Source organism: Eptatretus burgeri, chromosome 9 (assembly GCF_056783735.1).
Source record: "Eptatretus burgeri isolate ZD-2024b chromosome 9, Ebu_testis_v1, whole genome shotgun sequence".
Lineage (NCBI taxonomy): Eukaryota > Metazoa > Chordata > Myxini > Myxiniformes > Myxinidae > Eptatretus > Eptatretus burgeri.
In genome coordinates this window covers 71,684,618-71,702,806 of record NC_140969.1, presented here as the reverse complement: position 1 = coordinate 71,702,806, position 18,189 = coordinate 71,684,618, and the positions used below count along the sequence as shown (strand labels likewise).

At 44.3% G+C, this 18,189-nt stretch overlaps 1 protein-coding gene across 6 annotated transcripts in view; it reads left to right on the top strand.

Moving 5' to 3' along the window:
• The window catches only part of LOC147020335 (extracellular sulfatase Sulf-1-like), a 65,583-nt gene that overhangs the window by 30,506 nt on the left and 16,888 nt on the right, over positions 1-18,189 (top strand). For all 6 annotated transcript variants that reach the window (XM_085895639.1, XM_085895634.1, XM_085895635.1 and 3 more), the window contains 9 exons: positions 257-566; positions 1,076-1,315; positions 7,065-7,216; positions 7,675-7,844; positions 14,335-14,485; positions 14,585-14,760; positions 15,721-15,849; positions 16,016-16,057; positions 17,964-18,087. In XM_085895639.1, the coding sequence (XP_085751765.1) occupies positions 368-566; positions 1,076-1,315; positions 7,065-7,216; positions 7,675-7,844; positions 14,335-14,485; positions 14,585-14,760; positions 15,721-15,849; positions 16,016-16,057; positions 17,964-18,087 (1,383 nt within the window). In that variant the 5' untranslated portion in view covers positions 257-367. The remainder of the gene's footprint in view (positions 1-256; positions 567-1,075; positions 1,316-7,064; positions 7,217-7,674; positions 7,845-14,334; positions 14,486-14,584; positions 14,761-15,720; positions 15,850-16,015; positions 16,058-17,963; positions 18,088-18,189) is intronic.

The following is an 18,189-nucleotide window of genomic DNA, read 5'->3' as shown; positions in this document are numbered from 1 at the left end:
CACACGCTGGGAGCATCTCTCGAATGCCAGAACCTAACCATTGCCACTATCGAGGCTCAAATGTTTTCTGTGGATGCAAGCCCTTTGCTCCATTGCAATCAAATTTGGCAGCACGAGAGTTTTAACTCATGTGTAAGGTAATGCCTGTAGTTTTCTCTCGATAATAGGTATTGGCCTTTTTAAAGGCTGTATTTAAGGATCCATTAGATGCGGAACTTTCTTGTCCCTGGCTAACAATGGGCCTGTCACCTTGCAGATCTCTGGCAGTGACAGATTCGTGTGAAGGAGATGGACTGTGGTTTTGATTCCAGCTAAGCCCTGCGATATGCCTGGATCTACATGACGGAGTTTTGACAAGGGTTCTACAATGGTTCACCTGCATTTCGTGCGGCCCTGTCTTTTGGCATGGCGGTCACGGCAGAGGCGGTTGCTGTTGCTGTCCCTCATGCTCGGAGCACTGGGATGCTGCAACGGACGGCGGGAGCATCTTCGTCCGAGGAATGACCGCCGCAACATCCGTCCCAACATTATACTCGTCCTTACGGATGACCAGGATGTGGAGCTCGGTGAGTGCTCTGGCGGACGAAAATCATTAGTTTGATCGCCCTTTTAGTCCACATTGAATGTTATACATTGAGCGATTGCATGATCTGTTTCATGGTTATAATATTCTTAACACGCATGCCTTTTACACTTTATCTCTATAGCTCTTTATCCCTGAACCAAATAAAGTGTTCTCTGATTTCTCATTTCAGTTGATAGATCTCCGACGAGTACGTGAACAAATGTCATGAGAAATCCTTTAACGGAGTGAATTGTCAGGTAGTTGAGTTAGAACTAATAGTTTGAGCATTTTTATTTTTTACCTTTTAAAAACTCTTATCCTAGGGAATGCTCGATGTGAAAATAACAAACAATTGCCAATGACACACTCGTTTAGAGATGATATGCAAGATAAAGTGAGTGTGCCATCATAATAGGATATTGTACATCCTCCATGGAATTAAGTTGTTACAACATGTCAAGACTGAGAAAAAGACAAATTGCGTATGTCGTAATGGGCGTGTATCTTCAGGTTCCATGGACGTTATGGACAAGACTCGACAAATTATGGAGCAGGGTGGCACTCATTTTGCCAACGCATTTGTCACTACGCCCATGTGCTGTCCATCCCGTTCGTCGATCCTCACGGGAAAGTACACCCACAACCACCATGTCTACACCAACAACGAAAACTGTTCTTCACCTTTCTGGCAGGCGACGCACGAACCGCACACCTTTGGGGCATATCTCAGCAGATCCGGCTACCGCACGGGTATATCCTCTCACTCGAGTGCTGTTGAACCGTGACCCCCAACATCCATAGTTTTAATCACCCGTCGAACGGAGAACTTTAATCTGAGTACAAATACATTTGCTGTTTATGAATGAAACAAAATTTGTTCCCTTTGCTCAAACTGATGATGAACAGAATAAAAATAACTACTGCACTGACACTTCTTGTGCATGGCAGCTTGGCTGCCAGGTAGCTATCATTTTGTTGGGGCGCGACGATGCCGCTGATGCTGTGCCCCTATACCAGTACACTGGTACTCATTTCGCCGTCCTCGGAAGGATGATAGGCCGAGTTAACCCCACCTGGTGTTAATTCAGTGGCCAACGGGGCTCGGACTCAGGACCCTAGGATCCCAAGCCAGCCACCCGAACCACGAAGCCAATGCCATTATTTATTTATTTATTTTTTCTTTTCTCAGATGCTTTAACATCCCCACTAAACGTTGTAATCCGCTGTGTTTGAGTAGGCACTGATATAATCATCACCTGCAAGCGTCAAATCCTGAGAGGAACGTTTTGTGTTGGTGGAGAGCTAGACCTAGACGACTCTTGCTATTTATGGAACTATTTTGACGAGGGCATCGATTTAACAGTTAAGAACAGGTTCCTGATTCTCTCCCTTATTATGAGAGATTAAGCTGTTCAGGTTTTTCATGTATATATTTTCTGTGCATTTTTTTTTTTAATGAAGGTTTTGGCAGCACTGCATCCCATCATTAAGGTTTCCTTGGGATGAGCTTGTCACACTGCATATGCTCCCTTATTTAGGGGAAAGTCACCCAATAAAGTCCCCTTCACACTTAATACCCCAAATCTAGCTAAGATTCTGACTCTTTACCTTTAACAGCCTTCAAAGGGGGCAGATTTAACCAAACAGGGCGACGTAATGGTTAGAGTGTCTACTCTGAGTGTGGGAGGTTGGTGCTTTGAACCTCAATAATCTAGACTAATAATATGAGTTCCCTTGCAAGGAACTCCAACACAGGAGGAGTCCATTCGGCCCATCAAAGCATGCACTATTATTTCCAACTTATGGTTGCTTGTCTGTGCTCTATCCTTTTAAATGCCGAGCATCAAGGAAGTAGCATGTACCATTTTTTTTTTAAGTCTTTGGTATGACTCGGCTGGAGTTCGAACTACCAATCTCCCAGACTCAGATCCGATGCTCCAACTATTACGCCCATCCTTTCCTTTCCTTTCCTGGTCGAGTATAGCAAAGACTTTTAAAATTGTACGTGTTGCTTCCTCGATTGATGCTCATTATTTGAAAGGATAGAGCAAGAACAACCATTGTGCAGGCATGACGGGCCTAATGGCCTACTATGTTGAAGTTCTTTGCAAGGGAACTCGTTTATAAATACATTTTACACTCATGGGAACCACAGCACACATTAAAATCCAGGCTCGCTGCTCACATCCTCATGGGTTTCCCTTTTCTCCTGGCTTTGGAACCAACTTCCTCGGTCTGTTCAATCTCACGTTTCCATCCAGTGCTTCAATATGGCCGTTCACCACCACCTCACACCATACCCAATACATACTCATGATCTTTTATATCTTTATTAACCCTCACTAATCCCACTCCTTCCTTTCCAGGTTGTGTGTTTCTGCCCTATCCCTTGCCCTCCTTTTTCTTTCTCATTCCATTGCTGTTTCATCGCCGGTTTTCCCTTAATGTTCTTTCAGCCCGTTTCTTGCTGTGTCTAAGCTAGTATCCAGCTCAGCCCTTTCTCTCTTCTGACCGAGTGCACCCCCCCTCTCTGTCTCTGTCTCTCTGTCTCTCTGTCTCTCTGTCTCTCTGTCTCTCTCTCTCTCTCTCTCTCTCTCTCTCTCTCTCTCTCTCTCTCTCTCTCTCTCTCTCTCTCTCTCTCTCTCTCCATATTCAGGTTCTGATTATGATGTACCACACCCTGGGTTTTTCAAAATATGTACAATGTCGAGGCTCATATAAGAGCTAACACACAGAATAGATAACAAGGGGAGCAGGAGACAAGCGTGATGGGAGAGGGAAGTAAATCACAGTGGGGGAAAAGACACATGAGGAGATCTGTGGAAGGGAGAGGGATGGCATTGGGTACATGGGTAAACAAGATGGACACTACAGGGACTTTCAGAAAGGAAAGCAGGGAATTTGAAGGAGGTGGGTTTGGGGTGGATTAACAGGGGTAGAAAAGATCGAGGATTTGGATGGGGGAAGATAAGAGATGGTGGTGAACAGCTATTTTAAAGACCTGGAGGGAAGAATAGGATTGAAGAGTATGTGGGAGTTTGTTCCAAAGGTGGGGCAAAGAGGAATGAAGGTGAGCAGTGATTCTTGATTTTGATAGTTTAACCAGAAGGGGATTGCTGGCAGACCTTGAGCACCCTGAGGAAATATGGGAGGGGGGGACTGATAGCAGACAGAGCAGGGAGGGCGAGGCCAGAGAGGAGACGGTAGAAGACAGAAAGACCACCGACCTGCCTGTGGTGAGAGAGTGAGAGACCCAAAGACTCGGCCTTATCACGGGAGAGACCAATGATCTTAAATGCCTTGGTTTCCACAGCGTGAAGCTGAGAAAGGTGAGAGCAGGGAGCATCAGCCTAGTGGGGAGAGCAGTACTCCATCAGGCTGTGGATGAAAGCTTTGTACATGGTCATTCAGCCTCATCACGAGAGATACCAATGATCTTAAATGCTTTGGTTTCCACAGCGTGAAGCTGAGAAATGTGAGAGCAGGGAGCACCAGCCCAGAGGGGAGAGCAGTACTCCATCAGGCTGTGGATGAAAGCTTTGTACATGGTCAGGAGCTCGTGGGCCAAGGAAGGACTTTGCATGACAGAGGATGCCCAATCGGTGACTGGCTTTGGAAGCCAGCTTGGAGATGTGGCTTTCCCAGGAAAGTCCATGGCAGATAGTGAGACCCAGAAGTTTGAACGAAAGGACTTCTTCAAAAGGATTGTTGAGAAAGTATATTGAAGGGGTGGGGATCCGGAGGGGGGGGGTCCAAATGGTCCTCTCGGAGAGAAATAGTGAGAGTGTGATATTTGTCAGGATTGAAAGACATGTTCCACGTGTTGGACCAGCTTGTGATTTTATCCAGATCTGCAGAGAGTGAAGAGGCTGCTGCTTGCTGATATGAGGGATGACAGATCGTACGGCAGAGGGTGGAGTCATCAGCAAAGAGATAAAGAGGATTTTCCAGAGAGTCGGAGGGATCATTGAAGAAAACCAGAAAAAGCACTGGGCTCAAAACACTGTCTTGAGGAACTCCAGCTTGGACAGGAAGAGGGAATGAGAGAATTTCATTAAGGGCCACACATTGACTGACAGGAGAGGAAGTCTGCGAGCCAAGAGTGAAGATTGCCTTGGATACCAGAGGAAGAGAATTTGGTGAGCAGGGCGGGGTGCCAGACCATATCGAAAGTACGCGATATGTCTAGTGAGATGGCTCTAATCTCATGTCTGGCATTGAGGACCTCCATTCATCTGTTGCTGAAGCAGGAGCATAAAGTCCAAAGTAGAGTGACCTGTTGCAGAGCAATGGTGCTGCCGAAGCAGTTTTTTGGCAAGGGTTATACTGGGTGGTTTGCCATTGCCTTGCCAGCAGTAGTTAGGGCAGGAATTTGTAATTTTTCAGGGTGCTCGTGATCGTTCACCATCTCTTCACGAAGTTCACCTTGGGATCATTAACATCCACTAACTAATATCGGCAGACCGGACACCCAGTTTAACGTCTATCCGATGGATAGCACACCCATTGATGAATCACCCTGCCTGTGAAAAACCTGGATGATGGTTTATAGCTGGGTCAAGATTCAACCAATGCGAGACAGCTCAGGGGTGAGTGTGTGTACTTCTTCACCATCCTGCCAGCCCATCTCTTGCCATGTATTTCTCCATACCTCCATAATATCTTTCAAAAACCAGAGGAAAAGAAAATTCCACCTTGAGATGTGGATTTTTGAAATTGAAGACTTGAAACCAGAGGCAACTGAAGTTTGCTTCCGATTCTCGGCAGCACGACAAGTGAAGTGAGACCTATTTGCTTTTGCAATTTCCCTTCTTCCAAGAAAGTGAATCCATGTTCAGAACATGTCCGCACAAGTGTTTCTCACCATTGGCACGTGATTTTTAAACTTCCCGAAATTTGACCTGTTTACTCATTCCTTTACTGCGATTCATCGTTCCTCGTGGTGTGTTTACACACGTGCATTTTGTGTTTCTTTAGCAATTTGCCTTGTATTGCATTTGGTTTTAATGTTTATTACCCCCTGTTGGACTTCGTCCAAAATGGGGGCTTATGGATTTGGTCTTGATTTTCGTGTGCATGCGTGTGTGCGTCCGCAACCATATCTCGGACATGTCGGACCGATTTTATTCGTACTTGGCACAAAGACAACACATGATGGTATACATATGCACGTCTTTTGTTTTCGAGATCAGATCCAAGATGGCCGAGTGGCGGCCATTTTAGTTGTGAAAAAAAACCCGGTGTCAAACACGTCATCAACCATTACTCAGACATGCATTTACCGATGTTGTTCAGACTTGGCACACAGATAATGAATGACGCCTTACATAAACACGTCATTCTGTTTTGAGATCAGATCCAAGATGACTGACTGGCAGCCATTTTAGTTGTAAAATCCTGATGTTGAACACGTCCTCAACAATTTCTCAGACAAGCATTTACCAATATTGTTCAAACTTGGCACCCAGATATAATGAGTGATGGCTTACGTATGCACGTCATTTACTTTTCAAGATCAGATCCAAGATGGCAAACTGGTAGCCATTTTGTTACTTAAATGTGTCCACAACCATTTCTCAGCATGCATGGTCTGATTTTGTTGAAACTTGTCACAAGCACAGTCCATGATTGCAAACATGTGTCCCTCACTTTATTTTTCAATCTGATCAAAGATAGCCGACTGGTAGACTGGCGGCCATTTTAGTTGTATATAAATATGAGCTCGCCCTTTAACTCCATGCAGCAAAATTACTGAAACGACGGCGGCGATGACATTTCATGTCCGTTTTTTACTTCTTTACCTTTATAGTCTTTCACTCCTTTTTTTTTGCATTCATTCTGTTCATTTAATGTTTTCTTTCTTTGGTGTGAAATGTCTGGTCGAAAATAGTGCTTTTACAACTGGATTTTAGGAGGTACTCTGACAGTAGTTACTCTCCCCAGAGAATAGGGTATTGCATTTGGGTCCATTTGTTAGTATTTGTTTGTCTGTCTGTCCATACATAATGTGCTGATGTAGGCCAAAAACGTTACTTGGTGGTAGCCAGTGTTACAATTTATCTTTTCTTCAACTGAATACCTCTATAAAATATGTACAATTGGAATGTGAGTAAGTCTATGAAGTAAGTACTATTAGAATGCAAGCATGTCTATAAAAGATGTACTCTTAAGAATGTGAGTGCATCAATAAAAATGTATACATCCTAAAATCCATATATCTATAAAATATGTTCATACATCTAAAAAAATACATCCAATTTGAACGTGAATCTATGCAGTAAAACTGAAAAGGTCTGTTTGTCCAGTGCTTGAAAATAAACCTACATCGTCAATGCATTATCTACGCAGCACACAAAACCATACAAAAGTCCTGGCGAGGGTCTGCAATCTCTGATTGCTCTTTCTAGTTTCGGGGGGAAAGGCGGTGGTAGGGTGGGGGATTGTCAAAAATCTTATCCTTGCTTCTATCTCCCTCTTCATACCCCTCTTTCCTCACCAGGATACTTTGGCAAATACCTGAATGAATACAACGGTACATACGTGCCTCCGGGCTGGCTCGAATGGGCTGGACTGGTGCGTAATTCTCGCTTTTACAACTACACCATCAGCCGTAACGGCATCCAAGAGAAACACGGATTTGTATATGAAAAGGTAAGCAATGCCTCCAGGGACAAAGAGCACTTTGGCACATCATGTACCGATCTTCAACAGCTCTCGGTGCATTGAACCCACAGTCTTGGTCGATAATTGGGGTTAAACATTGGGGCCTTAAAAAAAAAGAACAAACCCAAATTGGATATCGACAAACATGCCGTAGGAAGTTGTCTCGTTGGTTGTGTGCCCATGTAGAGTACTTAAACCAGGTATTTATTAATTTGGTTCACATGGTTTCATGGCCTTGCATGATGCTTCTCTGCATTTGGACTGATATGGGCCAAATCATGAAAAATGCCTTCTTAACCACTCAATCTTACTTCCTCGAGTTTCTGCATTATTTCCTGTGTTGGTGTTAACCCATCCCTAAACGTTTAGCTTGAAGAACCCAACATGCTTTTGATTAAAAATAAACACTCTTCAGTATGTTGAAACTGGTGTGTAACTGTGCACAGGATTATCTGACCGATCTAATCACCAATGACAGCATCCGTTTCTTCCGAAAGTCTAAGGACGAGTTTCCTCTGCGTCCTGTTCTCATGGTGCTGAGCCACGCCGCACCGCATGGGCCTGAAGATTCGGCACCACAGTACGCTGACAAGTTCCCAAATGTTTCCCAGCACATGTAAGTTCCCCAATGTTTCCCAGCACATGTCAGTGCCACTTGTACCTCCCTCATCCAGCACCTTTGCCTTTATGCCTTTTGCCCCTGAAACCCGCTCACTGAGCTGCATTCCTTACAAATAGATGATGAATACAGATATTATTCTTATATTCTGCAGCATTTCTGTATTAATCATCATCTATCTGCAGAAGGGTACTGGACATCATCCATCTACAGATGGTGAAAGGGATTGCAGGTTCAAATTCAAACACATTGATGTATCACCCTGCCTGTAAAACACCAGGATGACAGGGTTGCAATTCAAGGCATGAAGCTTCTGGCCTTCTGCAGCTGACCAAGGCCTTGTGTTTCCTGTTTCTTTTCAAAATATCTGTTATATCTTTTGTTTTGGACATTTTTACAATACATGCTCAAGGCTCATGGAAGAGCTTGGACACAGAACAGGTCAATACACAACATAACAAAGGGAACAGAAAGGGAAAGCTCCAACAGCAGGGCAAAGGGAGAAAGGAGATGGACAAACAAGGGATGATAGTGATGATGAGAGGTAATGGAGAGTGCAAGGGGGTGGACAAGATGGATACATTAACAAAATTTGGGGAGCGGTGCAGGATGGTTTAACGGGTGTAGAAAAGATCATGGTTTTGGATGGGGGGTGATAGTGGTGAACAGCTGTCTTGAAGACCTGGGCGGGGGGGGGGGGGGGAGAATGAGATCGAAGAGAGTGTGGAAGGTGGTTCCACGGGTGGGAAAAGAGAAGAATAGATGATTGGTGGTGAGCAGTGATTCTGGATTTCGCCAGTTTCACTAGGAGAGGGTTTTTGGTGGACTGCGTGTGTCCTGTAGATACCTGGGGGTAAGACCAAAGCATGGAGAGGACAGAGGGTGCACGGCCAGAAATGAGGTGGTAAAAGACAGACCGCCAACCTGTCGGTGATGGTGAAGTAATAAGCTCATAGACTCGGCTTCATTGCGAGAGAGTCCAACGATCTTGAAAGCCTTGGTTTCGACGGCATCAAGCTGAGCAAGATGTGAGGCAGGAGAGCCTACTCAGAGGGGAGACCTGTACTCCATCAAGCTGCAGATGAAAACCTTGTGGATGGATAGGAGCTCAGGTGTGCCAAGGAAAGACTTTGCATGATTGAGAATGCCCAGTCAACGTCTGGCTTTGGAGGCCAATTTTGAAATGTCACTTGCCCAAGAGAGATCATGGCTGAGAATGAGACCCAATAGTTTGAGTGACCGAACCTCTTCCAGAGGGTTGTAGAATTGGTAGAAAGGTATCAAATCTCTATTATAATACCAAGCTTGCACACTAAAAACTTGGCTCGCCGTCACATGATCCCTATGAAATTGCTGTGACACTTAGCAGACATGCCGACAATGTTTGGGAAGTCTTGGCGTTCCATAGTACCACTTGCATTTTGCACAATGCGTATTTTTGTCATTCCCCGTGTACGGTCTGTCGTCTGCTACCAGCTATGTTGTACTGCTATCCCGTGCATGTGCACGGGTATCGCTAGTATATTTTTATTTCTTCATTGTATCATGATGATATGATATACTCTTGATAGAACGTTGATCCTGCTGAAGCAAGGATTACACCGGGGAGTTTACCATTGCTTTCCCAGCAGTCAGACAGGGCAGGCATTTGTAATTTGTTCACAGATAGCCAGTTATAGCTCACCTACTCTTTACGAAGGACACCGCATATCTTTACCTTACACCAACTAATGTTGGCAGACAGGAAAACCAGTACAACGTTCATCCGAGGGATGTGTGTGGGATAGCAGGTTGACATTGTCTATCTGTAGTGGGCTGCTGGACATCGTCCATCTTTAGATGGTGAAAGGGATTGCAGGTTCAAATCCAAAGACATTGATGAATCACCCTGCCTGTGAAACGCCAGGATGACAGTTTATTGCTGGGTTGGGATTCAAACCCAGGCGAGACAACTCAGAGGTGAGTGTGCATGCCTATTGGCTGTCCTGCCAGCCCTCTTCATATATAGTTGAAGGTGTTTCGAATATAAACCCTTGTAGTGTGTTGTATCAAAGCAAATATATATAAAAAAAAAATAGTCTATGGCTTATTTTAATCTCTGTTCCTGCATTTCAGCCTCAAATCGAAAAGGTACAGATGTTTTATTCTACTTTGTACTTGGTATGCATGAATGAAAAGCCCTTCCTGACCCTGGTCAATCCAGGACAGTGGGTTTAAAAAAATTGTTTCTTATTCTAATTTCTTTATTTTTGCACATTTGCAATCTCAGTGTTTGAAGGTGAGACACGATTAAACAGCCGATCAGACAGATAAGGAGTTTGCTCTGACTGCTCGCAGAATACATTTCTCACTGGCATGTGCAGACAGAGCAGGAGTTGGGGTTGCAGGAAACCAAAAGGAAGGATGATGAAAGGGAGCAGGAAAGCACGAGGAATGTAAAACAGCTGTGAGTGGAACAGCGATGCACGGGCGGTCCATGGCCTTGGCCCGCTGCAGTCAACACAGTGGGACAGAGTGACGATGGAATCGAGTTAATAAACAGATCTCTCGATTTAGTTGCTGTGAGGTGGTTAATTCATCATGTTGGAAAATAAGCTTTGGACTGGGTTTGTTTCTGGAATGATGACAATGATCATAGAAATTGGAACAAAAAAAGGAAAACTGTGATTTTTTCCCTCCCTTTGCCCTTCCATTTGCCTCACCCTTCATCCCTCCATTTGCCCCTCATCTGCAAAGGTTTTCAGGCAGCTACACATCCATAGAGACCACTTTGATCTGATGTGTATCCCACTGTTATTGAAGAAATGTTAACACCAATACTTTCAGCCAAGTCATGTGCAAGATCTCCACTGGAACATCGTCTGTTGAGAATATACCTTGAGTTACTTAATGTCACTTTTGGAGAGTTTGAGTTTTCTTCCTTGACCACTTCCATTCCCAACAGTACCAGTTTTGTATCTCCTCCACAGTACCAGTTTTGTATCTCCTCCACAGTACCAGTTTTGTATCTCCTCCACAGTACCAGTTTTGTATATCCTCCACAGTTCCAATTTCACATATCCTCCACAGTACCAGTTTCACGTATCCTCCACAGTGCCAGTTTCACGTGTCCTCCACAATGCCAGTTTCAGGTATCCTCCACAGTACCAGTTTTGTATATCCTCCACAAGTACCAGTTTCTCATATCCTCCACAGTACCAGTTCCACGTATCCTACACAGTACCAGTTTCACGTATCCTCCACAGTACCAGTTTCACGTATCCTCCACAGTGCCAGTTTCACGTGTCCTCCACAATGCCAGTTTCAGGTATCCTCTACAGTACCAGTTCCGCGTATCCTCCACAGTACCAGTTTTGTATATCCTCCACAGTACCAGTTTCACGTATCCTCCACAGTGCCAGTTTCACGTGTCCTCCACAATGCCAGTTTCAGGTATCCTCCACAGTACCAGTTTTGTATATCCTCCACAAGTACCAGTTTCTCATATCCTCCACAGTACCAGTTCCACGTATCCTACACAGTACCAGTTTCACGTATCCTCCACAGTACCAGTTTCACGTGTCCTCCACAATGCCAGTTTCACGTGTCCTCCACAATGCCAGTTTCAGGTATCCTCTACAGTACCAGTTCCGCATATCCTCCACAGTACCAGTTTTGTATATCCTCCACAGTACCAGTTTCACGTATCCTCTGCAGTACCAGTTTTGTATACCCTCCATAGTACCTGTTTCACGTATCCTCCACAGTGCCAGTTTCACGTGTCCTCCACAATGCCAGTTTCAGGTATCCTCCACAGTACCAGTTCCGTGTATCCTCCACAGTACCAGTTTTGTATATCCTCCACAAGTACCAGTTTCTCATATCCTCCACAGTACCAGTTTTGTATATCCTACACAGTGCCAGTTTCACGTATCCTCCACAGTACCAGTTTCACGTATCCTCCACAGTACCAGTTTTGTCTATCCTCCGCAGTACCAGTTTTGTCTATCCTCCGCAGTACCAGTTTTGTCTATCCTCCGCAGTACCAGTTTTGTCTATCCTCCACAGTACCAGTTTCACATATCGTCCAAGGTATCGGCTTTGCGTATCCTTCACAGTACCAGTTTCACATATCCTTCACAGTACCAGTTTCACATATCCTTCACAGTACCAGTTTCACATATCCTTCACAGTACCGGTTTTGCTTATCGTCCTCAGAGTCTTCCATACAGCTCGTCATGAAACATGGAGTCGGGCTGAAGTCTGCCCATGGAGTCGCCTTCATTAGCTAACACTTTGATTAATGTGCACTTGTCAGTTGTCACATGATATTTCCTTCCCAGGCACCATAGTATTCATCATACAGTACGTCATTCACCCCACTACAATATCATCACCACCTCTAGTTCTTCTGCAGGTGTGGAATTTTCGAATTGTTCACATGACAACAAACCACAGTGGACTGTGTGACTGGATATCATCATGTGACTGTACTTTGGAAAATTCTATTTGTACACATGAGATTCGATTCACTCACGTGTTATTCACATTCATATCCACTTTTTAATCTGTTTCCATAATTACTTCCAATACTGTAAATGCATTTTTGTTTTTTTAAATAATAAATGACATGATTATTGTGGATGATGACAAATTCTGAATTGCTCTAAAGAGAAGGATTTCATATCTGGATTGGTTCACCAAGCTAAGCTTTGGTATTTATAGTCTGAGTGATTGCAGGTCCAAATCCTCACCCCATTGGGAGAGGAATAGCATGCCACCCAGTGTGCTTCTCTGCCTCGGAAATGCTTTGACAGAACCAATGCTTTTGACGGCAGAGAACAGTCATGGGTGAATGGACAGGAAGAGTCGGACTGTGGCAAGCAGAGACTAGCAGCATGGCAAACTGTGTAGTGGAATTTTAGTTATGGCGATGACCCAAACACATACCCTCGTTCAAAATACATTTTGTTTGATCTGCAAGGAGTCAGAGCATCCTGCTTAATTTGTTGGAAGGGAAGGTGCACTGCTAATATTTCAACCTCACACCTTGTTCTCATGTTTTCAGCACGGTGGCCATAAGACCCCAAAAACATACAATACATTTGTTGTCATCTGTCGTGTCTTGTGCTCGAGTCTTGAATAAAATAGTTTTAAAACAGCATTTGTGATGTAAAAGTTGCATCGTATTGGATCAATTGAGCTGTCTCACGGGGAGTACTCGCACCTTTTGAAATGACACGGTAATGAAGACTGTGGGTTTGACAGGCTAATCTTGCCTCTGATTGTGGTGAGTTAGGAAGGCCTGTGCCTCTGCAGCTTTCTCCTCTCGGTCACACCACAAACTGAGTACCCACTTGTAGACACACCAATACCGTATGCATGTACAGCCGCTAATGTCTTTGCTGAAGATGCTTAGTGTAAGCATTCCCATCATGCTGCACAGGCTCATTTATTCAGAAACCACCAAGAGTCACATGTGCTCTGCCAGGCCCAAAGTTTAACAAAACTATGCAATTGTAGTCTGAGGGGTCAAAGTGCTATCAGCCGCAAGACACTCGGGTGCACAAACCGCTCGGTTCACGAGTGGAAAGCTTTAGATTATTGTGCGATGATTCCAAAACAGAATTGATAATTGAAGCATTGTTTGGAAGTGCTGGGTGAACATCTCAATGAAGTGAAGATGGCCTAAAACACCTTTTTTTATGCTGATCAAAATCGAAGCGAAAGGGAAATGGCAGCGATAGTTTCGTTTCAAATGAGAAATTCAGATTTATCTCTCCCTCTCTCGTTCTATGTAAATAATTAAAGTCAAAAGCTCTCATAGACTTGTCGCTAACCTGCCTGAGGCTTTACCTGTCTTTTGTTGTGGTCAATTTAATATACTACAAACCCTTAAATTCCAATCTCTGTTCTTCCATGTTGCAAAAGCATCATCTGTAGCTCCCTTTTGGACATTTTCTAACAATCTGTGCACATCAACTGTTTGATTCATCCATAGATGAGCTCTGAAATGGGTGAAAGCTCTCAGAACACTTAGTATCAACAGTATGCATCGTATCGCACTCACTCGTAGCACTCTGCTTCTGAGAAACCTTTTGATACTTCTTCACGTGTCCAGATAACAATGACTGATCCCCATGTGTTTTGCATGTATTTTTGTTCTCAAGTCACTCCAATGCTAAAATAGGTTATGATAAGGCAACTTCATTCAGATGTTTTGGGAACTTCATGTCCCTTAGAAGCTGGCGATGCAAGGAAGAGTAGATGGCACCAGAATAGAGCAAGTGGTCCAGTTTGAATATTCCATATAATTGTCTTACTCAATAGAGACTGCTTTAGAGAGAGATTGTTCAGTCTCTTGTTCACAAAGATTATCCTGTCACTGTCACTAACAAACCATTGGGAAGTATCTTTGACTTGTCGCTGGCATTATTGATATCCTGCTAACAAATGTATAATGGAAGAAGCCATTTCTGGCCAAACTTTTCTTCTTTTTGTTCTGCAGAACACCGAGTTATAATTTTGGGCCCAATTATGACAAGCATTGGTTTGTGAGTCACATGCAGCGGATGCTTCCCATCCACATGGAGTTCACAAACATTCTCCAGCGCAAACGCCTGCAAACATTGCTCTCGGTGGATGACTCCGTGGAAAAGGTAGACGATCGAAAATCATTTGGTCATGTATGCCACATGATCACAAAAGCATCGTCTGACAGATCCAGCAAAGAGATGTTGTCTTTGTCTTCCCAACAGATTTTCCAAATGCTGCAGGACACAGGAGAGTTGGACAACACTTACATCATCTTTACTGCTGACCATGGTTATCATGTCGGGCAGTTTGGACTTGTTAAGGGAAAGTCATTGCCCTACGAGTTTGACATTCGCGTGCCTTTCTATATGCGTGGCCCAGAAATCCAGCCTGGCACCAGGTACGGCCGAGGCCACAGGCCTGAAGTTTCCATCAAATGTCATCCTGCTTTCCTCTTGGGGATAAGGGAGGGGTGAGGGGAGGGGGTGAGGGGAGGGGGTGAGGGGAGGGCAGGTTTGCCTATTGCATTTAGCGTTCTTTTTTTGTCATCTCATGCTTTTATCGCCATCATCTTGGAGGTTATTTTGATTGTCATGCTTTTATCTTTGGCCTTTGGCCTTCGCATCCATCGAAGTGAAATCATCGAAGTGAAAAACTTTTGTCACTTTCGCACCGGCTTTCATCGATGTTTAGGACACCTCAAAAATGAATGTGCTGAAGGCCTTGTCCCTGTTGCTGGAAGACGTGAAAACCTCTCCTAAGGAGCGTACTCGTCCATAGTCGACGTGTGTTTGTAGGTCACCTCTTTCGTGTCTCAAATGTCCTCATCCCCCATTTCTTGCAACTTTACTTGAGTTGTGATATCGGTGTTGTTTTTGTTTTGTTTTTCGTTGTTTATTTGTCTTTGTCATTTGAGAACATTTGTTTGTTAAATTTTTGTGTTTGGAATTAACCCACTCGATTTAGGGTTTAGTTGCTGATTGCACCATCTCTTTACTTCGCCCATAATCAACACTTTCATCACGATTTTGTTCATCACCAATAAACCGCTTTTATTGCCATTGTTGAATCACCTGTGGTTTATATTTTATTTTATTGTTTTCCTCGTACACCAGGCCTAACCGAATGAAAGTGTTATTGCACTTACTAATCCACATTTTATGTTGTTTAAAAAAAAAAAAAACACATTTTATGCTGTTTATGTTGATGAAATAGTTTGTTTTCAATCTTTGTTCTTCCATTGTAAGAATGGAATGGAAACATTCTTCGATTGGCGCTACGGTGCATTTGGCTGGACTTCTATTGGTAGCATCAGATGTGTGGTTGGTACTTCCTTTGATACCCTTTGCTCGGTGACCAGGGTCAGCCAGCCGGTGTTGAACATCGATCTTGCACCCACGATGCTGGACATCGCTGGGCTGAAAGCTCCCGGCGACATGGATGGGAAGTCTGTGCTGAAGCTCGTTCTTCCGCGACGTTTAAACAGCCGGTACGATTGCCTTTTCGGCTTTATATCTGTCTCACTTTGCCTTGCTTTCTCTCAACACTTTAGCAAGTTCACCTTTTTAACCCTCTGCAACTGGATAAGCAACTCTTGAACAAATTACTGCAATATGCATTCTGATGTTATTGCTCCTCATCTCATCTTGTTTCAGAAAACAGAACCACTGGCGGAATTCTTTCCTCATTGAGCGAGGGTATGCTTTTGAACTTTTTCTTTTATGACTCCACAAGTTGATATCCTGCTATCAATTGAGCAGTCTTTAAAAATTGCCATCTACATATTACATGCACAGATATAGCAGATTGCTTCCTGCGCAATCTCTTCACTTCTTTCTCCTCCTCCCCGTCCCCTCATACTTCTCCTCTTCCCTTTCCTCTTACGACACTCCCCTACCCTCTCTTTCCTAACCTGTCCTCACCCCTTGTCTTCATTATCTCCGCATAATCCCCAACTCTGACTCTGCCACTGGACCAGACGTCATCAGTCTTTGTCACTTGTCCTTAAAAACCTGCTCTCCTGGTCTTGCACATCCTCTCTCTCTGCCCTTTTCACCTGTCTTTTATGCTAGGTCATCTTCCATCTTCTTAGAAATCCACAAACATCACTGCACTACATAAAAAGGTGAAAAAAAAACTGATCCCGTCAACTACAGACCGATCAGCTTACTTCCAATAATTATCAACAAGATCATGGAATCCATCATTGCAGTTGATTTGAAATCCTTCCCTTTCTCCAACCTCATCTCAGATAACCAATTTGGTTTCAGACCAGGTCACTCCACCTTGGGCATGCTGCTTCGACTCACCCAACAATAGATGGAGCCCCTCAATGTCAGACATGAGTTCAGGACCACATCTCTGGACGGATTTCATGCTTTTTATACTGGCATCCTGCCTTGCTCTACAACCTGTCTACCTACAGCATCCAAGGCTAACTCCACACAAGGCTTACTGACCTCCTCTACTCTCGTAGCCAATGTGTGGCTCTCAACAGAATCCTTTCATCTCCTCTCCCTGTTAAGGCTGGAGTGCCCCAAGGCAGTGTTCTGGGCTCACTTCTATTCCTGATCTTACACTCCACTATCTTTCTCTGAAAGGACCGTCTGGTAAACCCTCCCATCTACTTTCTTAACAGTCCTCTTGAGGAAGTTCAGTCATTCAAACTGCTGGGTCTCACTATCTTTCTTGGGCAAACCACATTTCAACATCGGCCTCCAAAGCATGCTGCCAACTGGGCATCCTCCATCATACACTGTCCTTCCTTGGCACACCTGACCTCCTACCCAACCTCAGCTTGACGGAGTGCTGCTCTACCCTCTGGGGTGGCTCCCCTGCTCTATTTCAGCTCTCTACCCTCTGGGGTGGCTCCCCTGCCTCACATCTTTCTCACCTTGATGCTGTGGAAACAAAGACCTTCAAGATCATTGGAATCTCCCACGCTGAAACTCAGTCTATGGGCTTATCACTTTACAATGGCAGAGAGGTTGTTCGTCTGTCTGTCTTCTATCTCCTCCTTTCTGGTCTTGCACCCTCTGCTCTTTCCATGCTTTGTCCCACCTGTCCCCTTGGGTTTCTGCAGGGCTCACACAGTCCACCTTCAACCCTCTTCTGCTAAAACTACCTAAATCCAGGATCACTGCTCACCTCCACTTATTTGTTCCTCTTTTTTTCCCATCCGTGGAATGAACTTCCACCTTCCCTTCAATGTCATTCTTCATTTTAAGTCTTCAAGACAGCTGTTCACCACCATGTTAGATTGTCACTAATCCAAAACCATATTTTCTACCCTTGTTAACCCCACCCAAATCCCTCCTAATTTTACTGTTTTTCCTCCTTGGGGTTTCCCTCTCCATGCATGCGTGTTTTGTATCCTGTTTTTGTCAGCTACGTCCTGATCCGTTCAGTGTATCACCTCTTCCATGAGCTTCAAATATGTTTTAAAAAAAAAACCCCTGCTCCTAACTTTCAGGGACATTTATGATCTAGTGCTTCTTAATGTATCAGAACGACTGGTGTGCATCTCAAAATGGCTGTTAAAGGTCAAGCCACATCCACTCGGTGCTCAAACTAATGCGTTTGTCATTGCCATGTCTCACACAGAAAGATGTTTCGACTTAAGCAAGTGGGAAACAAGGGCTTGTACACGCTGATTGGCAAATCAGATCGCATGCGTGAGGTGTGCGAGAGGCCCGAGTTCCAGACAGCATGCCAGCAGTCAAAGCAGGTATGTGCAAAGCATAAACGCCGCATTGTGTCTCGGCTCTGGTGTTGCATCTTCTCGATATGCAGTAGCAGGATTTGTTTGCTGAAACTTTTGTAGAAATTA